The sequence below is a fragment of the Rhizoctonia solani genome, chromosome 1 (assembly GCF_016906535.1).
Source record: "Rhizoctonia solani chromosome 1, complete sequence".
Lineage (NCBI taxonomy): Eukaryota > Fungi > Basidiomycota > Agaricomycetes > Cantharellales > Ceratobasidiaceae > Rhizoctonia > Rhizoctonia solani.
Genome location: NC_057370.1, coordinates 3290659 through 3314023, shown reverse-complemented (window position 1 = coordinate 3314023; position 23365 = coordinate 3290659). Strand labels below are relative to the sequence as shown.

General features: G+C 49.2%; 6 protein-coding genes across 6 annotated transcripts; all 6 read right to left on the bottom strand.

The window, feature by feature from the left end:
• Positions 1-151: 151 nt before the first annotated feature.
• RhiXN_04611 (ATP-dependent DNA helicase PIF1) lies at positions 152-5082 on the bottom strand (the record flags this gene model as incomplete). The annotated part of the gene is made up of 7 exons (XM_043324428.1): positions 152-240; positions 292-4291; positions 4343-4474; positions 4529-4594; positions 4651-4755; positions 4812-4916; positions 4966-5082. 7 exons carry the CDS (start codon positions 5080-5082, stop codon positions 152-154), a joined length of 4614 nt encoding a protein of 1537 aa, XP_043176847.1.
• Positions 5083-8570: 3488 nt separating this feature from the next.
• RhiXN_04610 (tetratricopeptide repeat domain-containing protein) lies at positions 8571-11347 on the bottom strand (the record flags this gene model as incomplete). Its single annotated transcript, XM_043324427.1, has 2 exons — positions 8571-9347; positions 9395-11347. The coding sequence occupies 2 exons, from the start codon at positions 11345-11347 to the stop codon at positions 8571-8573; spliced, it is 2730 nt and encodes a 909-aa protein (XP_043176846.1).
• Positions 11348-11735: 388 nt separating this feature from the next.
• Positions 11736-15906, bottom strand: RhiXN_04609 (uncharacterized protein; the record flags this gene model as incomplete). Its single annotated transcript, XM_043324426.1, has 8 exons — positions 11736-12128; positions 12196-12668; positions 12717-12912; positions 12964-13399; positions 13452-13819; positions 13870-13977; positions 14027-14794; positions 14851-15906. The coding sequence occupies 8 exons, from the start codon at positions 15904-15906 to the stop codon at positions 11736-11738; spliced, it is 3798 nt and encodes a 1265-aa protein (XP_043176845.1).
• Positions 15907-18690: 2784 nt separating this feature from the next.
• RhiXN_04608 (thiazole biosynthetic enzyme) lies at positions 18691-19051 on the bottom strand (the record flags this gene model as incomplete). Its single annotated transcript, XM_043324425.1, has 3 exons — positions 18691-18801; positions 18861-18907; positions 18985-19051. 3 exons carry the CDS (start codon positions 19049-19051, stop codon positions 18691-18693), a joined length of 225 nt encoding a protein of 74 aa, XP_043176844.1.
• A 409-nt stretch (positions 19052-19460) lies between these two features.
• Positions 19461-20421, bottom strand: RhiXN_04607 (uncharacterized protein; the record flags this gene model as incomplete). Its single annotated transcript, XM_043324424.1, has 5 exons — positions 19461-19601; positions 19660-19818; positions 19874-19954; positions 20014-20197; positions 20252-20421. 5 exons carry the CDS (start codon positions 20419-20421, stop codon positions 19461-19463), a joined length of 735 nt encoding a protein of 244 aa, XP_043176843.1.
• A 1586-nt stretch (positions 20422-22007) lies between these two features.
• Positions 22008-23231, bottom strand: RhiXN_04606 (iron-regulated transporter; the record flags this gene model as incomplete). Its single annotated transcript, XM_043324423.1, has 4 exons — positions 22008-22773; positions 22829-22909; positions 22961-23064; positions 23127-23231. 4 exons carry the CDS (start codon positions 23229-23231, stop codon positions 22008-22010), a joined length of 1056 nt encoding a protein of 351 aa, XP_043176842.1.
• Between the last annotated feature and the right edge of the window lie 134 nt (positions 23232-23365).

Here is a 23365-nt window from a genome sequence, read left to right as displayed (position 1 = left end):
TACGGTTATAGACAAAAACATGGGAAGCAGAAGTACATCTAGAAAATGCAACATATAGTTGTCCATGGGAGAAAGCTTCACGTTCAAGGTCCAAACCAACATGGTCAACTGACTGCCCCTGAGACTTGTTGACTGTCATAGCAAATGCAACTCAAACTGGAAATTGGCGCCTGGAAAGTTGGAAGCCAAACTCAGTCTCTGGGGGAGTTAGAGAGATCCTTGGAATGAATACAGTGTTCCCTGTAAGGTAAAGATTAATAATACTCAAATTGATTTATATAAGTTACTTACCTGCTTCAGAGCCTGTGAGTAACCGGAGCTCCAAAACACGTGATCCTATGCGGGTTACAATGCCACGGGTTCCATTGCAGACACCTTGTGAACGGGCTAAGTTGCGTAGTATCATAACAGGACAGCCTTCTTTGAGTTCCAGATCTGAGAGTGGAATACTTCCAGAGTTCAAGGAGTTGAGGTACTCTGTTGACAATGTCCCAAGCCTCTCATCATCCACTCCAGCCTCATAAATGACCTTGTCAGCACTGTGGAAGATCTGCATTTCCCCTGGAAATTTTCTGAGAATTATCTTGTTCAGGATCAAAACATCATCATTCCGAGGTGTAAGGATAGTGCGACTACGGAAGTATTCATCATTTAGCTGAGGGAGTTGATCAAGGTTCCCATAGATCTTGTTAATTAAGTTGTCTCTGCTTTCCACTAACATGGACTGCTTGAATGCAGTTTCAGATGAGGTGGTCCCCTGGGGAATTTGAAGGCCTTCACCAATTCCTAAAAGCCAAGTGGCAAACTCAGCCATCTCTGCATCCCCATGCTGTAGGCGCATATTACGGGTGAGCCTCATCTTCTCCATGCCAGCCCAAAGTGGTGACTCTTTGAGGCATGCTGCAACAATCTGCTCTGGTGTTCCCTTAGGGATGACAGGTAAGGTTTGGCGGAAGTCTCCTCCAAAAACCACAGTGATACCTCCAAATGGCTTGTCTGGATGATTTGCAATGTCTTTGCAGGTGCGGTTAAATGCCTCAGCACAGAATCTATGCTGCATAGGTACTTCATCCCAGATGATTAAATCTGTACGTGCAATAAGGGCAGCAAGTTCTGAGCGCTTTGAGATATTGCAAGTACTGTCCTCCTTGATCTCAATTGGGATTTTGAAAACAGAATGTGATGTCTTCCCTCCTGGAAGCAGCAGAGCAGCTAGTCCAGAGGATGCAACACATATCACAATTTTCCCTTGAGCACGGAGAGTAGTGCATAAGGTCCGGTACAGGAATGTTTTGCCAGTCCCTGCAGGTCCATCAAGGAAGAATGTGACCCCAAGATCATTTTGAACTGAGGCAAGTACTTGGTTGAAGGCAGCAAGCTGTTCATTGTTAAGCTGTTGTTGAAGCTGATCCTCCAACCCCTCAGGCTGTGCATCCCGTAATGCATACTGCTCCCGGATGAGACGGTTTTGTTCTTGGTTGATTTGATCCCAATTCTGTTGGCAAGTTGGCATATTGACATCCTGCATATTTGATCCAGTCTCAAGGACTAAAACTTCAACCAGGTAAAGACCAAAATCATAAACATCTTCATCCAAGGCATGTGGACGGTTCCAAGGCTCTTGACTTAGTTTGTATCTAAGGTCATCACAGATTTGAGCACAGAACTGAATCCATAGCTGTCCTGGGTCCATAGGATGGCAAGCAGTTAAGATGACCACAAAGAGGCGGCGCAGCTGCCTCCCAGTTTTATACTGGGCAGCTTCTGCAAGACATCTGGCCCACTCCTCATCACTCTCCAGTAGTCCTTGTGCAATGCAAGCCTCTTTGAAAGTGGGAAAGACTTGGCCTTCAAAGGTACGGAGGCTTTCAAAGGAAGTGGGGCCACGCACCACAGTGAGAAGAGTTCTAAGGTAGAATCTTTCCCCACTGTTTGGTGGAACAAAATACATCCGTCCAATAGCCCCAGTGGAGAACCTGACAACCCCATTGTTCTGTGTAAACCTCCGCAAAGAAAACTTCCAAGTGGTCTTATTCCAGGTGAACTTGTTTGGAATTTCTTGATAGACTAACTCATTTGCAAATCTGCGGACTTCTTGATTTTCATGTGCATTCAACTTGAAGAAGGCAGTGAGAGAAGTGTCCTTGGCTGCAGCAATCACATTCTCAATCAACTGGCCTGCACGGAAGGAAACTGATTGCTGCTCAGGGAGATGGACTTGTAGACGGACAATGTTGGGTACCTCCTGATGCAGGGAGAACTTCAAAAGCCGCCAAAGTGCTTCATAGGGGGATACCCAGCGTGCATCCAGATGTGTCCTGATCTCATCTAGATTTTGAGCTTGCTGTGCATCCCCTTCAGCATTTGTAGTGAGCTCTATGGATATCCTATCACCCCCCTTGTACACATACTTGAAGACATATTTGATTGCCCCAATCCCAGAGCATGTCTCCACATTGATATGGCAAGTGTACCTTTTGGACAGGAATGGATTGTAGGGAACAACATGTCTATTATCAAAGGTAATTTCAACCCCACTAATAACCTTTCTGAAAGTTTGACCATTGTCCCTATGCCGGTAGAGGGGGTATGAGTCAGCAACCATAATAGTCTGTGCATTCCATTGCTTCAAGGGATAATAACCCTTTGTACAGGCCTTTTTGTCTTTGTCCCAGCATGGAGCATCAGAATGATCAGGACCACATGGGCCATGCAACATGGAAGAAGTGACTACTGCATATAGGGCAGGGTCTGCACCTGGGCCTTCTGCAATTGGAAGCTCAGCACAAATAAGCTCATCTACATCACCAGGCTCCAGGATGTGAGATGCACGCTCCAACCATACTAAGAGGTGCATGTGAGGCAGGCCTCTCTTCTGGAATTCAATGGTGTGAACATGTGCAATGCATTTCCCAAAAATCCCTTTTTGAGTGATATCCTCCATTAACTGGCGGCGTTTCAGCTCAAAGACCCGGGTAATGAGATCTGGCCTGTCAGAATAAGTTTGACCTGGCAGCAGAGCACCATGTATCTCTGGCCACTTTGGATTAGCTGTCATTGTGATGAACAGCTGTGGCCCACCAAGGTAGCGGGATATAGCCATGGCATCCTGATAGCTCTCAGCCATCTGTCGTGGGCCACCATAGTAAGAAGATGGGAGAATATAACGGCCAACCTGTTCTCCACGTGTGAGGTTATCACTCAAGAGTGCATCACATAGGCCACTGTACAACTCCACTCTGAGTGAAGATTGGTTGTTGCGTAGCCAAAGTAGTCTACTCTGATCAGCAATGGCCCAGACATCCACCAGGTACTGTTGGAATAAACGTCCAGCCCGGAAGATGGTTGAAAAGGTTCCATTGGCACCAGGATAGTGGGTTTGAACATCTGGATCCTCACGGCTGAACAGATAATAGGCATAATACTCTCTTTCTGATACAACACTTCTTCTCTGCTGTTGATTGCTGGCTGGGCCATTATCCTCCTCATCATCATCTGGCTCATGCCCTTCTACATCCAAATGAGCCACTCTTTGAGCTGCTTGAGGGTGCAAGCCAGGCTGCCATTGCCGGCCTTGAATGGGTATGTGTCTCTGGAACCCATGTTCACCCTTAGGAAAAAGTAGAACATAATGCAGACATGCATATGCAGGGTTCCATGAGCTCATCCTTTGAAAGCCTCCATCATGCTTGAACAGCACAATATCATGCTGCTGGTTCAAAGCATTATCAGCCAAGATCAGAGCAATCTCATCACTGGTTGGGAGATTGTATCTCCTTGGGTCAGTGTTCCGCTGCTGGCAAAGAACAATGGACACAGTCTGAACAGGTTGTTCTTGCATCCTCTGCCATGCTTGCTTATACAGAGCAGCATACCCATGTGACTCATGAATCACCCCAGTGAGCAAGCGCATCAATCCTGGGTCAATTCCAGCATTATGCTGGTTCCTTGTACGGAAATTAGCAGCATCATGTGGATCATAAAGATAGAGTTGGGCATATTGAGGCTGCTGACCCTCTGGAGCCCTGTCAAGCACCCCAGAAAGGTGATGAACCTCCCCCCCAATTTTGAAGATATAAGGCCCTTGACCTGCAGGCACCTCACCAATACTTGTTGCACCAAATGAAGTGAATGCCAATGCTGCATTGAGAGCTTGAATGTTTTTTTGGAAGTTTTGAGAGAGGTGGTGCCTCCCTGTATAAAGCTCCCAAAGCTCTCTTGGTGGACATCTAGGGGGAGGGAGGACAATCTGCCCTGAGAGACAGCATGATCCAAAAGTAATTGTATTCCCCTTTAGACGCTCAGCATCCCAATGCCAAGCTTGACACTTAGGACATCTAACATTCATTGGCCCTAAATCATGTTGCCCAGTGCAAGACAACCGGCTAACAACACGATCACGTTTTTCTTTTGCTGCAGTGCGCTCTTGGGCTGCCTCATTTAGCTGTGCTGGTGGTAATGGCTGCTCATTAGGCTAGTAAGATTTATAAGACTCTTTTCCTAATTTTCCCTATGCCAGGCAACTTACCTGTGGGTGGGCATGCACATCTCCTTGTTCAATATTATTGCCTGGAGGTTCTTGATTAATGTTTTCCTGTATCAAAAGGTCAGTAAGGCAAAATATTATGTGGCAATTGGTTTAATGCTCACTTGATTATCCTCAATGTTCACAGGTACTTGCTGATTTTCTGGGATTTGAGGTAGGTCCAATGGGGCAGGCAGCAATTCTTCTGGGATCAGAGCTATGTTTGGAGGCTGGAACTTTTTATTAATACCATTTACATATCCTTTCTATCTATTGATTGGTTCACCTGCTGAGCTTGCATTGCCTGAGCAGCTGCTTCCCTCTCTGCACGCTCCCTTGCTTGCCTTGCCCTCTGAGCCAAAGCTGCACGGCTGGGCCCAGGTGGGGGGTTCTAACAAAGTATGAGCCAAGACACTAAAGAGATAGTTATATTAACCTACCAAAGGATTGCTTTGAATAGTCTCAGCATTGGAAGCTGCCACTAATGTAAACTGCCTGTGCTGAGCCAATTGACGGTTACTGAATGCTTGATTTCTAGCTGGTGGATCTACAGGCATGACTCCAAACTGTGCTGCTGGTAGGGAGCTGGAAGGAGTGCGTCAGGCATTGGGACTGGTTTGTGCTTGCTGCTCACGGTCTTCACCTCTGGCCTGGGCTCTATTTCTCTCTGGGGTAGTAGGTTGAGACCTTATGGAGTAATGAAATTAGTACTCAAAAAACAACATAGCACCATGCATAATACCCACATTTTCTTATTGAGAAAGTGCCTAAAAACACTTAAATATTTTTGGAAGGTAATACCTCTATTCACAAATAGCCTGCAAATTTATTATATTTTTACTTCAATTATTGCCCAACAATGGCCCTCTATTTAATGTGTAGCTCACTTTATTTTGGTTGCAATGGTTTTGATGTGGGGAGATTGTAATTTTGATTGATCCACACTGTAATTGATTTTGTTCTTCTTCTCCCCACATGGTTGGACCCGGGTATTTTTTGGCCCACACCCTTGGGTGAAAAACGCCCCAGTCTTATTTTGGGGGTGTCTGATTACAACATGGTAATCAGACCACTAATCAAATGTGCCAAAATTTGCGATTAGCAGGGGGGGAGCTTTCTCCTGCCGTTTTGACGCTTAAGCCCCTTAATAAAATTTGTTCGCGCCCCCTCTAGCATCCGAATGAGCATAATATCGTCCAAATTGGTGAACTATTGGCTGAGATAGAGGTACTTTATATTGTTCTCCTATTTTTTTCTCTCACAGTGTACTTATACCATTATCTATCAAGTAATATACATGTGTATTGACTTGCAACTCCTTTTGAAACTAACTTAGTTTTTTATTTAATTGCTAATATTATATGTGTACACTTTATTATATACACTGATATACACTGATACGATGCTTTGTGTCCATGTTGGATCCCCCCGGCTGCCAGGTTGGCTCGGCGCTTAAGCTGTGCTGAGCCCTGAATCGTTGTCAAAAATGTCACTGAGGTTAGTCAGCTTTCCCACGGCTTCCCTTGCTTTAATAGATAATATGGACGTGTATCAAAAAAAAAAAAAGCAAGCACGTGGCTTTTCTTTCCCGTTATGGATTCATAGAGTAATTAGGTTACAGTATGAATCAGGCAAATCGCTCACACGTGATTTGTTGTCTCATAATATCTACAGCACCTTGGTTCTTGGGGCCGCCATTCAAGGTAAGGGCCATTAGAATGACCGCTCGATAAATGCGCTGAAATCTTCTGAAACTATTCAATCACAACCTCACCCATTACCACTATCTATAACCATGTCTACAACAATAAATGCCAGATATTCAAAGCTCCTTTATTTTCAAACTCACAAATTTGCGGCACAGCTCAGGAATTCCGGCACAAAATGTAGGAACAGTGAGTTCTGATATCTCAAAGTAACCCGCGAGCTTTTAATAAGCGTTTCATCTTGTTCATATGCTGATGCACTCACTAATTGACACAACGAAACCCTACCAACCCCTGGGACATCTTCCCTTTCTAGTTTCCCTCATATCCCTAAGTCGGCGCTTCAAATTACATTTCCCACCTTTCCGCTGTTACTTCGCTCGTACCTATATATCATCTCATTCTGTTGGTAAAGGTAGCTTGATGTCCGGCCTGAACGTTAACGTGCTCCCGCCTCCCGGTGATTTATTCATAGAAGATGAAGTGGCCCGTAAAGCATATCTTCGACTCCTGGAGGCTGGAGAAGGGCTGTCCGTTAGGATTCTCGGATGGATGCTAATTCAGGCACCTGTAACAATGGGGCGTGCATATGTGGCTGACCTGGTTGACCGTTGTCCTACCAACCAAGGTGCTATCTAATTGGGGCATATTTTTCTGGGCCAATTTCTTAAATATTGTAGGTTGGTTAGACTCTTATTGCTCTCTTTACTAACCTCTCGTCCCTAGTAAAAGGGCCAAGCCCCCCTCGTCCTCCACGCACTCCATCAGTGTTACCGTTGTGCTTGGTCTCGGATTCCTCACTCCCGTCCCCCACCAACCACGCAGAGGCCAAGAAGCAGGTATATTTGTCATCCGGCACCAATGAACCCTTGCAATCGGCTAAGGTACTGTAGGCTTTACTTAGGGACAACTATTGGTGCATGTTGACCGAGGCAGTTAATAGCAACGCTATTAGATTCATTCCTGGGTTACATGCCGAAATCATGCGCACGAAGGCGGCTGCGAAGAGTACTGGGTGCATCCACATCATTCCACAATGTGCGGATCATGTATCTGACTTAAGCGAATCTGCAACCTAGCCTTAATGTGCTTACGCTTGAACATGGAGTTCGCTTGTGTTTTAATGCGTTTCAGATCTGTCTGGAGCGTACTGGGGTATGTAATAACGGTATTGTATTGTATTGAACTTTTCACATGGCCGCATTATCCTTTTTCAGGAGGCTGAAAACGAGTACTTTATTCGAGGATAGGAAGAGTAGGATTATAGAGGCTTTCCCGGCGGGTTACTTTTTCCAACAGCTTTCCCAGTCTTGAACTCCCCAACCCTCAACATGTGGAACTTCATGTTGCACTTGCCCGCATTATCAAGTTTTCTGGTGCTACTGGCTACATAGCGAGCACTATTAAACGGATATAAAGTATTGAACTAGATAACGAACGAGAGATGAGTTATCTAATGACTCGTATCATGACTCGCTTAATGACTTGTTTAATGATTTGTTCGACGACTTGTTTAATGACTCATGTAATGACTCGAGTACCTACAATGACTCGAGATCCTTTTTCTGTGCGCGTACATGTATGTGCTTGCATCTCGCGTGTATGTAAGCCCCGGGTCTGGATGCCTCTCGACCCAGGGCTCTAATTAACATACTCTTATATCTTGTACTAAGTCGGTACAACTATTAATTAGTTTGGTATTTATTACATGCGATCTGCTAAGTTCCCACTGGGCAAATACTTGAGGATCGATCGTCCTCAATAGAAAAGACCAACATCCTTTCCGAGGATGGTTTATCCGCGCGGCTTCTTAACAGTCTCTTGTCAGCAGAAGCTCTTGTGTCCTTTTGATATGTCAACCCTCTTTCCGATGAAATATACCAGATTATGAGCACTACGGCATAAGTCGGCCTAACGTGAGCAAAGTTCAGTTGATCTCATAACATTCGCATCTCGTGATCACGGACGAGTGTCGAAAAAGTGGCCGCAAATCGCGCACTTGGCTTCTCTCTGCTTGTCCTTTCTTCTATCATCAGCAACTGCTGCGCCCCGCATGTCTGTTTTCTTCCTGTTCGATGCTGTGACAAGGGCCTACTATGTATAGTATACCATCATATATGGGCGCCGGAGCAGTCATTTTCACAATCTGGGTACCCATGTAGTGAATCGGATTGCGACGTGCGACTGGGGTTTGAAGTATAGTCCCAGATTCATCGGGCTTGGTTGCACTATGATGGTAAGAAGCCGGTCGAAGTGATACAGCATCTTTCTGGCCTCACATCTGATTCGCATATACAGAATACTATGCAAAGCTGTAATATTACTCAGATAGTTATAAGCTATTCGTTCTTCAATTCGTCTAGTAACTCTTTCAACTTCGCCCACTCCGGCTCATCCTCGAAGCTGGCCTTGGTTCGCCCCATGAACGTCCTGACTAGACTTTTTGCCTGGAACTTCCACGATTCCCTGTTTTTGCCCTCCTCAATTTCCCCATCGCGCGCTCTTGGCCCAAGGTTCCTCAGCACGTCTACTAGTTCCGTGACTTCGACAACGCCCTCTTTGAATCTCTCAACATCGTTCTCAATCCGAGAATCAGATCCAACCCCGGCGCGATAAGCGTCCATATGCGCTGTTAATGCTTCAGACCAGGTGGATTTGAGGTGAACTGCATTGCGAGAACGCGCACGCCACGTGAGTAATCGGGCCCAAGCACGGTATATACGCGCCGAATTAGAGATGCGAGATAGAACCACACGGGTGAACAGGTCATAAACCCGGGGAAACAGTCCATGTCCTTCATCCGGGTTACGAACGCGTTCGCTCTGAGCGTCTATGGGCTCCTCATCTGGCGGGGCCCGTGTCACTGCATCAACGAGGCGCTCAAGAACCTCGATGTCGACGCTGGCCAACCCGTCCTTTTCAACCCGAAGTTCGACGAGACGACCCAACGCTCGACAGGCTTCGGAAAGTTCACCTACGTCAACGGAAACGATAATGTAGTTTTGCCACATTCGCCAGTTCTCATAGGAATATCGCAACCCTTGTTTGAGAGCTCTGAATGCAAGCAATTTGTTGGTGAATTTGTTGTCGGTCCTCGATTTGGGTGTGAGGTCACCCTACGTGTATTAGTAGGCGCATACATACACAAAGAGAATAGAAATACCTCCAACAAAGTAAGATCATCTCCACCCGCAAGTCCCTTTTCGTCCATCCTCAAGTACACGCTCGCAATATTGTTCCAACTCTCGCCATCCTCTTGGTCAATTCCTACGCACCTAGCAAACGCATCTCGGGCCTCGACCCAAGCCTCCTCGCGCACGTACGCACACCCCATCAAGAACCAGGGTCGAGAGAGCAATGGTTGCAAAGCCGTCGCACGCTTCAGAAATGGGATGGCTTGGGAATACTCCCCCCGGGCGAAATAGTATCCCCCAAGAGCTCGTGCAGCGCGAGCAGATGTCGAGCCGGACACTTCCCACGCACGGTTGTAGTGCTCGAGGGACGACGAAGAATCGATATCTCCGAGCAAGCACCATAACTTTGCTTCTCGTGCGGCGTCCATACGTACTCGGCCAGGCGATGCCTCGGTGGTCCTGCCCCGAGCGAGAACAACGTCGGCCTCGGCTTTTCGGCCCGCTAACAAGTCTCGGACAATCTCGAGTGCCCGGTCGCGCTGTTCGATTGACTGATAACACTTGACTACTTCCTCCCACATCTCTAGTCGTTCGTATATTTCCAGAGCAGATTTAACAACGCCGATACTCAGGAAGCGGTCCGCGAGCTCCTTTTCCATAGCCCATTTGCTTGGGAGAGGGATCGAGTGTACGAATAAAAGGCGTTCGGCTAGTGTGCTATCGGCCGTAGGCATTTGGTCAATAAGGGCTTGAAGCTGGAGAGTAGATCTTTCGACAGTACGTGTGCGGGTCGATTCGAGGCGAGCGCGGAGCAAGAGAGCCATTGTATGCACAGACCAATTTCGAGGGTGAGATATGACCCGCGAAATATATGGCATCATTTGTTCGGCCGTGAGTCCATGTGAAGGCGAGGTATTGCGGACATTAAGGCACATGCCAAGGAAAATGCATTGGTCGAGTGGACGGAGGGCGGGCTGATTAGATGGGTCGATCCCAGCAAAAGTATTTGTGTCTGCAGATGAGGAAGTATACTCGGTTTGCTCGAGCAAGGTGTCGTCATTAAGTTGCATGGTGTCGGGCACATTGATGTCTGCGTTATCTTTGTCTTCACGCCCGTCATCGCGACTCTTGGCGAGCAGGACCAGCTGGGTGAGGTCCTTGGTTTGGAACTTTGTCCGCTTCCCAAGCGCGCCTGTAAGTTGATACTGTAGACCCGTCGCCTTGGCCGCCTGGACGAATAAATCAGCCGCCTGCCGGTCTTGCGAGAACAAATGTCGCAACAAGCCCTGTTCGAGCTTCAGTCTTCCGACAAGGTCTTGGTTGTCTAGTTTTTCCAGCGGGGAGAGCGAGAGCCAAAAATGCTCTGGAACGGCAACGGGGTCATCGAGGAGCTGTTGGTGGATCAAATGAGCTCGGAGGTTCCACCATGGACCGGTCTGTAACGTTTCAAAGCCTCTTGACAATATGATTTGCGCGATTCTAACCAGTTCGGGGAGTTTTGCTAGGTGATAAGCAGGTTCCCCACCCGTTGCGAGTTCAGAGATGGCCTGTGCAGAGAGTATTTCGTTCGTGAGCGGAGTCGAGGGGGGAGAGGGGATCGTCAAAATTTCAAGAATATTAAGATTTAAATCGGGCCCGGTCCAGTTTATCTGCAGGAATGCGTGCAGACAAGCAACAGCGACAGTTAATCGCACAAGTTCAGCCGCTGTGTCGTTGTCGACGTCGAGTTTGAGGGGAAAGTACGAATCTAGTCGGCCGTTGAACGATCCTTCCAAAGTAAAAAGCGAGCCAGTATGATTAAGCGTCAATAGTTCTTTGGACAAGTCGGACTCGAGTGCGGCCTTGAGATTACCGTCGATGACATTTCGAACGAGACCGAGAACGGGCGCAGAAGTGTGATCAACCGAATCGAGCGATGGGCGCCACTTGCCCTCGATCAGGGACCACTCGAGGTCAGGTAAATACGATATCCAGTCGCTCATCGTTATTCGAACCAACTCTAGGCCTTGATTATCGCAAACGAGGTCTGGACGGGGGACTAGAGCACCCGGTGATGGAGCGGACGAGGAGAAATAAAATTTGATATCGATGTCGCTTACTCAGAACCCAAACGATACAGGATGCGCCACACATGGCGATGAGAACAGAATATATATGTATCGACAAAAAAAATCAGATTATGGGGAGGCGGTGTACGGGGAAGTTAGTGATAGTGGGCAGTGGATAGGAACAGTAGCGATGGTTAGTATGTCACATGGAAAGACGCATATTCAAAAAAAGACACGGTGAAGGGAACAAAACGAACAGCGATGGTCAGACAACAACGAACAAAAAGAGATGCGGAACCCAAACGAGGAAAAGTAAAACGTCTTAATACGAGCTCATACCCATCCACGGTCCAGCCGCGACGCTCGCCTTGGTCTTTCCGCTCGTTCGGCGCTTATCGTCCCAGGTCTTGAGCGCGCGAACGAGTTGCGCAATCTTTTCGGCGTTGCCGTTTCGTACATCGTTGATGCTGACTGCGCCCATACGAACATCGTTGTCAAGCAAAAAGTCGAACAGCTTGAACAAACCATCGAGACGATCGTCGCCAGGACCTTGAGGGAAGACCGAGTCGGAAACACCAGAATCGACCTCTTTGATCGATTCGGCGAGACGGAAGAGGATGAGACCGCTTGACATGGATGTCGAGAGATCTTCGGCAAGCGGACACGTTGGGGGCAGCTTAGTGTTCACCCACTCGATGAGCTCCTGCTCTCCAGCCTAACCAAACGCGCGTGGTAAGCACGTCTTGATCACACTCCACAAAAAGCACGCAAAAATAACTCACGGATAACGCGCTCATGCGGCTGGCGCTCTTGCTCACCCGAGGCCTCATCTCGCGAGACGGCCTCGTGGGCGCCGCACCCGATGCAGGCGACATCGGCTGTTCTGTCTCGGCCAAACTAGCACGGCTAAATGCACTGCCGGATTGACTATATCCGCCCGAGAACGCACTCATACTCGTCGCGCTGCCAATAGTGTCGCGGTACCCGGCAGCCTCGAACACCGGCTGTTGTCCGTTCTCGACAAAGAACGAGTTCATCCGGTGTCGTTCGGCAGGATCGCCAGGCGGCGGGCCGTTTTCGGGCAGTCCCATCAAAATGCGTGCGTCGCGCGACGAGAGCTGGTTCGGATTCTCGCGCCGGGAAGCTCGTTGAGCGGCGTCTCGCTCCGAGGGCGAAGGAGGACGTGGAGCGGGGTTCATCTGCTGGGCAATGGCCAGGGGAATAGTCGGGACATTGCAAGACGAGCGGACGGGGTCTATTCGCCAGTTAGACTCGTGCATACACCAACAACGACAAAACGTACCGTTATAATTTCTCAAAATGGTAGCCTTCATCAAGGCCTTCATCCACTCACGCACAACCACCTGCTCCTCGGACGAGAAGAAATGCGGCTTGGCGTTGTCGTGCACAATCCTGAATCCATATCGACCAGGATTGGCGTTCTCATCGGCGATGACCTTGTACCCAGTGATATTAATGTATCCCTTGATTTTCGTCTCCTGCATATTCCGTTGGCAAATAAACCCTCGACTCGAAGCAACTAGACTTACCGTCCGACTTCGAAGATAATACAAATGAGGACCCTTCAACACGAAATAGCGCAGTTTCCACGAATTGTATCGGTCCCCCTTTTTGCGCATCCATCCTGAGTAATCCGGCTCGCCAATCTGGTCGAGAGCGCGCGCGCCGGAACCAGGTCCATCGGCCGTGACGGGACTGATAGCGGGGGCAGAATGGTGGGGGTTGTTGTTGATATTTCGAGCGGGGAGGACAGGCGAACGGTTGGGGACATTAAATCCACCCGCGGGGCTCGCGCTTCGTAGGGGTCCGACGGGCCCTGAGATGGTACGTTTCCTGGCTTCGTTTTCGGTGCTTGTCGTACCAGGTGATGGCGGGACCTTGGATTTGCGCTGCGACCCGCCGCCCATGTACAGTCTCGACAACGAGCGATGAGAGCGTTCCTCGGCAGGGGGCTGCGTCTCGCCCCTGTAATCACATCATCAATAGCCAATCGTAAGCAGAAAAAAAATCGACGCACGTAGAGTAACGGGGCGCGGGTTTGCGACCCTTGCCCAACGCACTTCCAAAAATACTAAGACGATCCCTGGCACCGCCGGTGACCGAGCTCGAGTCGATACTGCGCTTCTTTGCGTGCCCGGGCGAGGTCGCGCCTTCGCTGTTGGTAACACTCTTGACATCCTTTTCCTTTTCCTTTTCTTTCTCCTTGTCCCACTTTTCACGTTTAAACGACGGACTGGGAGGGAAGCTGGAAATCGGAGTTGAGCCTGCCTCGGACGGATCGGTCTTGGTGTCGGTCTTGATGGTTGTTGTCGGCGTAGGCTGAGATTGGGGTTGATCGAAGAATTGTTTGGCTTTGGTGATGTCGGGCTTGCGGGACGACTCGCCCTGGATAAACGTAAAGCTTGGTAATTGATGAGCTAATGAGTTGTACATACCTCGCTGAGAACGCCTCGCTCGTCTTTTGTCGAGCGTGTCGAGTCCCAAAAGCCACGCGTGGCCAAAGCGCCGTCGCTGGGTGAGAGTACGAGAGAAGTGGGGCGGGTCTAGTGCAAAAAGGTTAGTAATAATTTCGTTAAATAGACCAGCACTCACGCCAGTAGGCCGAACCTTTAATCGGTCTTCGTCATCTCCAATGGCACTCGCCGGTCGCGAAGAGCCACTCCATCTGGACCCAATGATAGACTTTTCTTTGGTGACTTCCTTGCTCTTCTCTTCCTCTCGCTTCAGCTCGCCGATTTGCTTCAACAAACGCATGCGCTTCCCGAACGCGGTGACGCCGAGTTCATCTTTGAGGGCAGGACCATCCAACTCGATGAGAACGTCGCCAGTAATATCGTTCTCCTGGAAACCACGCTGTATATCTGCATCAAAGCCCTTGGACTGCAGCCACGCGATAACCTGCGGGACGGTCCATTGGGTGGCGGGGGTCTGGGAAAAGGGCGCGGAAACAGTAGGAGGAGTGGTGGTCGAGGGCGTGGGTGCATCGCTACCTGTGCTGGCCTGTCGGAAACGGGCACTGGTGGGGCTGAGGCTGGCACCTGGACCAGCGCCCATGCCACTTGCCGAGGTCGCTGGGGAGGGAAGACCAATCGCAGTGCCAGTATACTTGCGGCCGTTGGGTGCAGGGTTGGGAATCTCCCTTGGGGGGATCGAAGGGGTGTAAACACTGGCCGTGCTCTCGTTGGGGTGGTAGGGTGTATTGGGCGGGAGAGCGGGAAGATCGCTAGTAGGGGGTGGATAGGGTGAACTCGATCGGCGGTCGATATGGCGACCCGAAGTGAAGCTGAGAACCGAGGGAGCAGGGGAACGGGTGAGGGTAGGGGTGATAGGAGTGGGGAGCGAGGTCGTGGACCGGGCAGGCTACAATTACCATAGTTAGCGAGCGAACAAATAAAAAACACATGGATTTGACGTACAGCGGGAGAGGCGGATCGTACGATAGGCGAGGATGACCTCACTACAGATGAATTTGAAGCAAGGCCAGGAGAGGCGGATCGGAGTGCGGCAGCGAGAGATTGGACCGGTGGATACGGGGTTGTAGCGGCAACCGAGGTGTTGGGGACCGGGGTGTGAGACTCAAACTCGCTAGGCGGGTGCGAGGATGGAATTACCGGCGAGTCTTCTGGGCTGTCGGTGAGGGTTGGGATGGTAGGAGCCTTGGATACAAACGACTTCTTGGGACTGGTAGGGAGCACGCTCAGAGGCGAAGTAGCACGGGGTGTCTGGGAGCGAGGGGGACTGGAGGGGATCCGGCCCTTGAATGTGGTCGCGGTGGCGGTGAGAGGGGGGCTGTCAGGTCTGTCCGGATCCGAGGGAGATGGAACGACATATTGAGGAGATTTGGGACGGAAAGTGGTAGGGGGAGGTGATTGGGCGCGAGCAATCAAGTCATTTCCGCGGACATGGTGCTCATCCTCGTCGTCGCTCTCGTCGCTCATTTCGAGGGGAATGGGCGGTGGAGGGTTCCAGTGCTCCTGGGTGTCGCTGTTGTTCTTGGCGGCGGCGGCAGCGAGAGCAGATCGGGCGTTGCGGTGCCAGGAGCCGCCTTCGTCGTCCGCATCTGGCTCAGACTCTGTCTCGCCGGTGCGGGTGGAGGCAAAGGAAAAAGAGCGCGACGCTCCCCCGGGTCCTCGGACTCCGAGCTGCTCGATGGCGGCCTGGACGTCGGTGAGAGTGGCGGCCATTTCGTCTCCCCTCGGCTGCTGCTCTTTCGTCCGGTCGTTCTCCTCGTCGCTTGCCTCCTCGGCCAGTGCGTGCAAGGGTGCTCCATGTGTCAGCGCAGGCGGCTCACGCGACGTATACGCCTCGGGAAACAGGCCGGTCTTGCCATTCACTCGTCCCTGCCACCATCCATCGCCGTACAGTTCGTCTCGTTCGATAATCTCGATGCGGTCCCCGGCCCGAAACTCGATCTCGTCGTCGTGCTCGGGGATAAAGTCATGCTGTGCCCACACATAGCTCACTTCCCCCATCGTGGTCAGGCTGGCCCGAGGCTAGGAGTCTTGTCGGTCGTGGTCGGGAACAAAACACACTGATTTGCCAACATCCACACGCTTATGTCAGCCGTCACCTCTCACGATTCAACCTCGACCACGCCCTGCGGCGTCGCTCAATCTGCTATTACTCTACTGCCATTGCACGTCCGCGCTTGTTCTCTCCACAGCCTTGTCCTTGCTGCTCCTGCTTGGTGATCCACATGCCTCAGCCTCACTCTGAGGTCATTTTGATCGAATATCGCCTATTCCGGCCATCACTGCTCCTGACCCCCGGTGACCCCCGACTCGTCCCACTGCGCCTGCGAGTATACCCGTGTTAATTCTATTTTAACTCCTGGTCGCACTTTGTCTCACGACACCATTCCTCCCTCACACCCCCACCCCTGCCGCTCCCATGTGCTATTCATAACTCCCCGATATGTCATCCCTCCGGCCCTTGTCTTCCTTCCAAATTCCCTTTATCATCTCATACTTCCTTCATTATCGCCTGTGACGAGTGACGTGAGCCCCTGCCGGTCGCGTCACACCACTCTTGGAGCTTTCCCTGCCCCCCTTTCAATTTGTCCGGCTACCGGATGTATGCGGCCGCCGCCCAAAGATGCATCCAACCAAGGGAAACCGGACCCGCTCAGTGGACACAACCTTACTAACCCGTCCTACGCTCATAGACTTTTGCAGCTGCACGCCGCGTACCTTTTTTTTCAATTACACACATCTTTTGGTGTAAAAGGTACGACTTTACGCTCTATGAAGTAATCAGGCCAAGTCCCCCCCGCTTCCTTGGATTTAACCTCAGGTTCCCGCGATTCGAATGCCCACGCGGTTCGGTCGTGGTCCAGACTGAACACCGGGATATGCGATCTTACGAATGGATGATCTCACTAGGTGCCTATGACGAGCTACCTATTTGCTCTATGGAGCGAAATATCCCTGCTCGTTTGGCCCAGGTAAGAAAAGTCACTAGTAAAAATTATAAGATTTACACTGCCTTTCTAACATCCTCAGAAGAGCGCTTTGACCATTGAATTCTATACATTCTTCTTGCTGGAACCCACATGGAATCCGGAAAATAATCAAATCTATCATGCTGTTCGTCCACGACACTCGAGCACCCCCGAACCAACACCCTCAAACCCAAACTTTTTATGATCGTTGTTGGTCGCTACCCCAGGAATGTACTGAATCTCACATACACAAAGTCTTACGGGTTCTTTTCATACTTTTCTTCCCTCTTCGATAGCCCTGGAAAACGCACAATTCTGGTTCCGCTACAGGAGCTCATGTGAATAGGCGTTCCCCCCAATATGCAAAATATCGACTGGAATTTCCCCCCTTTCGCCATCCGTGCGGTATCTTGCCATTCTATTGTGGAACCTTGCACCGTTCACCTCGTCCCGTCAACAGTAATTCTATTCCAGGTGTTTCAAATCGAAATTGATTGCAAAGCATAGAAGTCCGGTAGGCATATCCTGTCAACATCATTACAACAAAGTGTTTGAACCATGTATCCAGCAAAGTTCGGGAGATCACTATAGCGGCCCAACTTCAAATTCATTTAGCGTATTCAAATTCATCTCTCCTAGCGCGATTTGCATACCCATGCCACGAGGTTATATGCGCATTATTTACGCCTTTTTTCTGGAAATATGCTTACTGGACCCCGCGAACTCGAACGTTAGGCTGACTCGTAAGTAGCACGAATAGCCCTATTGATCTATCCTGCAAAACAACGAGTCGTATATCTGCTGTGATCAGCGCATAACACAACCTCTTCCGGATCCACTTTCCCCTCTAAACCATGCCCGTAAGCGCACGCACGCATTCATTCCTATCACTTGCTCTACTCGGATGATTAATCCTATCAGGTTACTGGAATCACATTACCAATAAAGTCGCCATTTTAGCCCGAATTCCTCTCAGGTCCGTTATCTCATACGATGCTCGTGCGAAAGGTGGGCTGTATTCCCAGAACATCTAGCCATAGAACCGTGTGTATTATACCATCCCGGGTCCAGTCTGAAATATCCAAGTACAAAAATAGCTACCGTTAAGCTCGAACATCCCTCTCAATGGGGACGTTCCCTTCGATACTCTTGACAGAATTCAACACAGAGTACGCAGAACCTCTGCAAATGCAAAGTTCGACAGGCAGTCCAGTTTTATAGATACGGCAGACTCTCTTTCCGTCTTTTCCCATTCTGTTCTCCCGTTGATAAGCCTTGCGTCTGTATGGTAACTGTGTCCGAGTCCCTTATGGTAAACTTGCAACCCCAGGAGTCCGTAGTCATGACTCCAGATTCTCAGACATATACTAAGTTCCATCAAACCGTTGCACATTTGGCCAATGTGCATTGTGGTTCGAAAGATATAAAGTGCTCAGGCCCACCCGCCCCTTATGACCGATCTAGTACTACTTCCAAAAACCAGCTTCTTTCATGATCAACAAATCCGAATTAAAAGCACATCGATATTGCTCGCCACACAAGAGCCCGTCCGAGCAGTGTATGCATATATCTCTGGACGTTGAATCTTCGTCAAATGCGAGGGGTACACTGATATTAGCATTATGACAGGTCTGATCATTTTCCGGGCGCATTTCGAAAACCTTTGGTTGAAATTGGACTAACACTCAAAAGCCAAATGTTAACCAAGCATAATTTGTTTATTTATTCATTTTCAGAACGAGAAATTCCACACAAAGCTGGATGTTAACTATAGTACTGTACCTAACTCGCCGGATTTACACCAACGACGAGTGTCTTAGTTCAATGTTTTGGGACCAATAACCTCGCCGTCGACGATTTCGTGACTATCGAAGATTTTCAACGCTTCATGAGCTGCCTTGATACCACTTGCCATCATGGCCCCAAACTACAGTTCATTATAAGTTAATAAATACGCCTCGGAACTCCATAAATGTGAATACTTACTGTTGGGCCCATGCGGTTTGCGCCGTCATGTTCGGATAGTTCCATGCCTGGCAATAATGTCATCAGTTTTCTTTCAAATCGGGTATAATAATTATATGAATGCTCAGAATGGAATTAAACGTACCAGTCATGATCAAGCCAGGATGAACTTCACGAGTCCCGTTGACAATAGCGGGCTCGGAGCGGTTCATATCCAGGCACCTGTATGTTCACCCCATGCCACAGTTACCGTTATAGGAGAGGTTAGGCAAGAGATAAGGGAGCATGCCATAAGGTAATGGGCATGTGGTGAACAAGAAAAGAAGGCAGGGTCAGTAAACTATGAACTGCCCCGCGGAGGGGGCAGGGAGACACTCCTTTCGCGCGCATAAACGCGATCAAGTTCAACGGTATGCTCTCAGCCCGGTGAACGCTTTCCTAGCCCACCTATTACTATGAAAAGCAATAATTGGGAGGAAAGCGCGCCGGGCACCCGTAGTCTCCAGCCCCACCAAAGCGCACAGCAAATCAATTACTATACCGAGCTCTGGGGTGTCTTATCTTGAAGGCGCTTGCATGCGAAGGAGTACCTGCTAGGAAATGGTATCAAAGAAAGTTTCATTACCGCATGTCTCCGAGCTCCTTGACTAGCCCTGTGCTGACAAGTCGTTTTGCACAAAAGGCACCCATCGGGCCGTCGTGACCAGTCGCACTGATAACAACCGGTGCTGTTATTACCTGAGGGTCCATGCACGACTGAGTCTAGGTTTGACGAAAGGTTCAGCTTGAGAAATAGTTGCTACCAAGGGAAGAGTCATACGTGATGATTTAGGGCTACGAGGGTGTAGTTGGTCACTACTCCAGCAACGCGCCCCCCGGGTTTGACTATCAGGTCTTCGACAGCCGTAGCATTGAACATGCGGACATTGGGGAAGGCTAGAACCTTGGATAGTACTGTGGAGGTGAACATGGCGGCATGCTAGTGAGAGCTTGATGAGTATACGTTTGATTTGGAAGATAAATTTTAGGCTCACACGAACGACTACGTACGGCCCCTCATCCTCAAATGGCACACCCAGCTCGGCGAGGAACCTGTCTGCGGGCTTTCGTACCACCTAAGTTCGGGTATTATGTGTGAGCATACACGATTAAACTTTCGGAGTGACGATAGTACCATCGCGGTCATAAGCTGTCCACCTAGCCAGGCACCCCCACCAGGAGCTACACCAGCCTCGATTATAGTAATCTTAAGGTGGGGCGCATTTTTGGCAAGATGATATGCGCAAGAGAGTCCTGCGGACCCAGCTCCGACAATAACGACATCCGAGACGGCGCGGTCATACATGTCCTCAAAGTACCTATACGTGAATTCATTTAACCTGATCATCCGGTTTGAGATTCTCGTGACATACCTCTTCGTCATAGCACGCGAAACCTGCGCCTCCTTGATAGGAGCAAACTTATACTCGCCATTGTAGTCTTCCTTGGTCTCGTATTGTACTTGGCCATCCGTCCCGAGGGATTTTTTGGCCAAGACAGGAGAGTCTGCAAGGTAAGTCGAAGTGGCGACGGGGGGAGTCATTGTGATCAACTTGGCTCAGAGTTTGTGTATGGTGTTGAGACTTCAGGGTGGAGATAGATGAAGCTGGAGCGATAGTTTATATAGGTTTTCAGTCTGCAGGGTAGTGCCCCAGTGTAAATTGAGAATTGGGGTGTCAAGCTATTAGGAGATCAGGAAGGAGCGGAGATTTGAACCCAGCGTGAGAGCGTGATGAGGTATCAGATGGCGCGTATATAAAGAAGCCAGTGGGACATGGTTAGAAAGAATAAACGGCCTTGGTGAAAGCGCAAATGATTGGGAAGAAGGCTCGAAAGAATTCCATGGGTCTAGTTCGGAGAGTTCGAAGGCGGATGGAAGCGATAAGATGACGATTAAGATGGGTATTATAGTGAAGGCCAGAACGCCGGAGTGGAGCATATACCCAGATGTATGCTTACCTTGCTTCTATGAGCTCGAGCACATGTGAGCTTATGATAGAACGCGACCTGCAAGGGTGAAGATAATCGATCCCTCGATAATCAACTCTCTCGATCTTGTGAAATTTATTGTGTGATTGAGGTTGATGGATGAGCGGTCGGATCGTATTCATGAACTTTGTTATTACGGTAGTGCTCATGAGTCAAGAATGAGCTGCGTACAATCAATTTTGACCTATTAAGTCTTTCTTTGGAGTAAATCTAATCAGGGATCGATCCAACATTCAAAGAGACAATGGAGCAAGCTGGCAAAGAATCTGAAGCTCACGGCTTTGGCAGCAAAAGCACAAGCTGGGAACGCAGCTTGTCGAAATGGAACAAATGTCCCCTCTGAGGTCGTGCATAGCCAACGACATATACGAGAGCCGCAACAAATGTAGCGCCTAGTGAGACCTTTGAAAATTGATCTTGTCATAAAAGTGCGATCATAACTGGTATATTCAACTTACAACCGCAGCGTACTTGAATTCCGTTGGCCGGTTCCATCCCAAAGTTAGCCCATAGTGCCCCAAGTCAAATATATTTTGGAGAGAATATTGAAGCGCTGAGAGTGTATTTTGCCTTGGATGATGGGCTAGCGCCTTTTGGAGTTGGGTCAATTGTGTTAGATCGAACGACCATAGTCCAATGCGAGAAAACGCCATTCCTTATGCCTTGTGATCAATATAGTAATGCAAAGATTCAAGTATCAAATCATTCACCAGCAAAAAGAAGAATAGAATTCCAGACCGGTCGCTGACGTTGATCAATACCGACAAACAGGCATACCACGGTTGGCACCAGCGAAAGTGCTTCGGACCTTCCAAAGGCAATATTAGCTTGAACCTGACACGCTGTAGGAGACGTACCATATGGCCCAGGACCCCGTACGGATAAGACTGAAATCAGTGATTTTAATGAGCCGACTTGGTCACATGAGCGCGAGATATACCCAATTCGTTTCTCTAGCCAAGGCATCGCAAAGGTCCCAAACAGGCCTTGTATTCAAGGTTAGTTTCGCTACGTAAACGAGGCCGCGTTCACTATTTACCGGTTATTACGCACAGACCTCTCATCCCAGCAATTAAGGGATCCGAAAAGCTAGTTTCATTCTTAAGGTACGCAATGAACGGCGAACCAAACGACAAAACATTAAAATATAGCAAAGCGATAGAAAGTGAACCTGGTCTCCGTATAAGCGGACGGAACATGGAAGTGAGTACGAATGCGAGGCTCACTGAGGAAAATAGGATGATGAATAAATTCGTTCCAATCCAGGACTTGATGCTTGATCCATGCGCGAGCCTCTTGGATAATTCCTTTGACGGATAATTTAATTGGTACATCTGTATATAAAGGCCGTGGAACTGCAAGGATCGGGAACCGCTTGTAGGTGATTCCGACAAATAGAATTTCGAATATCGCGGTGGCCAGGCTCATCGAAAGCAAAACGACTGCAGAAAGCATGTATCCAATAGTCGAAGTCAACAGACTGACAAATAAAGGGGCTACAAGTTTTGAAATCAGGTCGATGCGACGAAGCGTGGTATTGAGTTCGAGCAAAACACGATCTGCATGGTCTACTGAGCGAGTTGGAGGAGATACCGAACCTCGGTTGATTTCCGACGCTGGAGATCCTGCTCTAGAACCATGTGGTGTGCGGGCACTTGCCGCAATAGCCATCACCCAGTCACGTTCTACGCATACGTTCATCCCAACGGTGGCCAGTTTCAACCCGCAGCCACAGGTAATAATAAAGGCAAGGAACAACCGCCGGATATTAGAATCCAAAGTAGAGAATCGAGTGAATAAGATGAGGAAAAGTCCGTAACACATCGAGGCGAATAATTTTTGAGTGGCAATACAAGTTCGAATAGTCGGAAGGCGTGCTCGAATATCTATTTGATGTCCAACGGCCCTTTTTAACAACGATGAAGTCGTCAGTGCGTAGCGAGAGACTGAAACATGCTCACCCTGAAAACAGAATACCAGTGAATGTCGTTATGAACCCATACATTGACGCGGGTAAAAGCGTATTCACAAATATCTCTACTCTGATAAAGGGTTGGACTCCCGGGTGGCAGAAACCCTAGTTACATACTTACAGATAGATTGAAAAAGCGAACTCGGCTGAACGGTCGCCCCAGGTGCTAACGAATGCAAGTGAGCCAGAGAAGCCAGGATCGGGCCTTTGCTGCATATCTCTTGCCTGGAAAAATGTTGAGTAGCCAAAAGCCAGAATCCCACAGGGTCCACTCCCAGCCTCTGCACCTCGCTATCCTGTGGGAGTGTAACTTCCCTCTCTCCTTGAGCACCTAGCACGATGGGGTCCGACGGTGAAGCCACAGGGATGGATGCATCTGTTTCCCTATTCATAGGCAAAGTCTGGATAAAAGGACGTGTTCGCAACTGGTAGTAATAGTCGAGGTCAAGACCAGCCCAAGTGGAGCTTGGCAATCTCGTCCCACATTTCAAATCGAACGCGTGGTGCAAGGCGAGATGTATCGTCC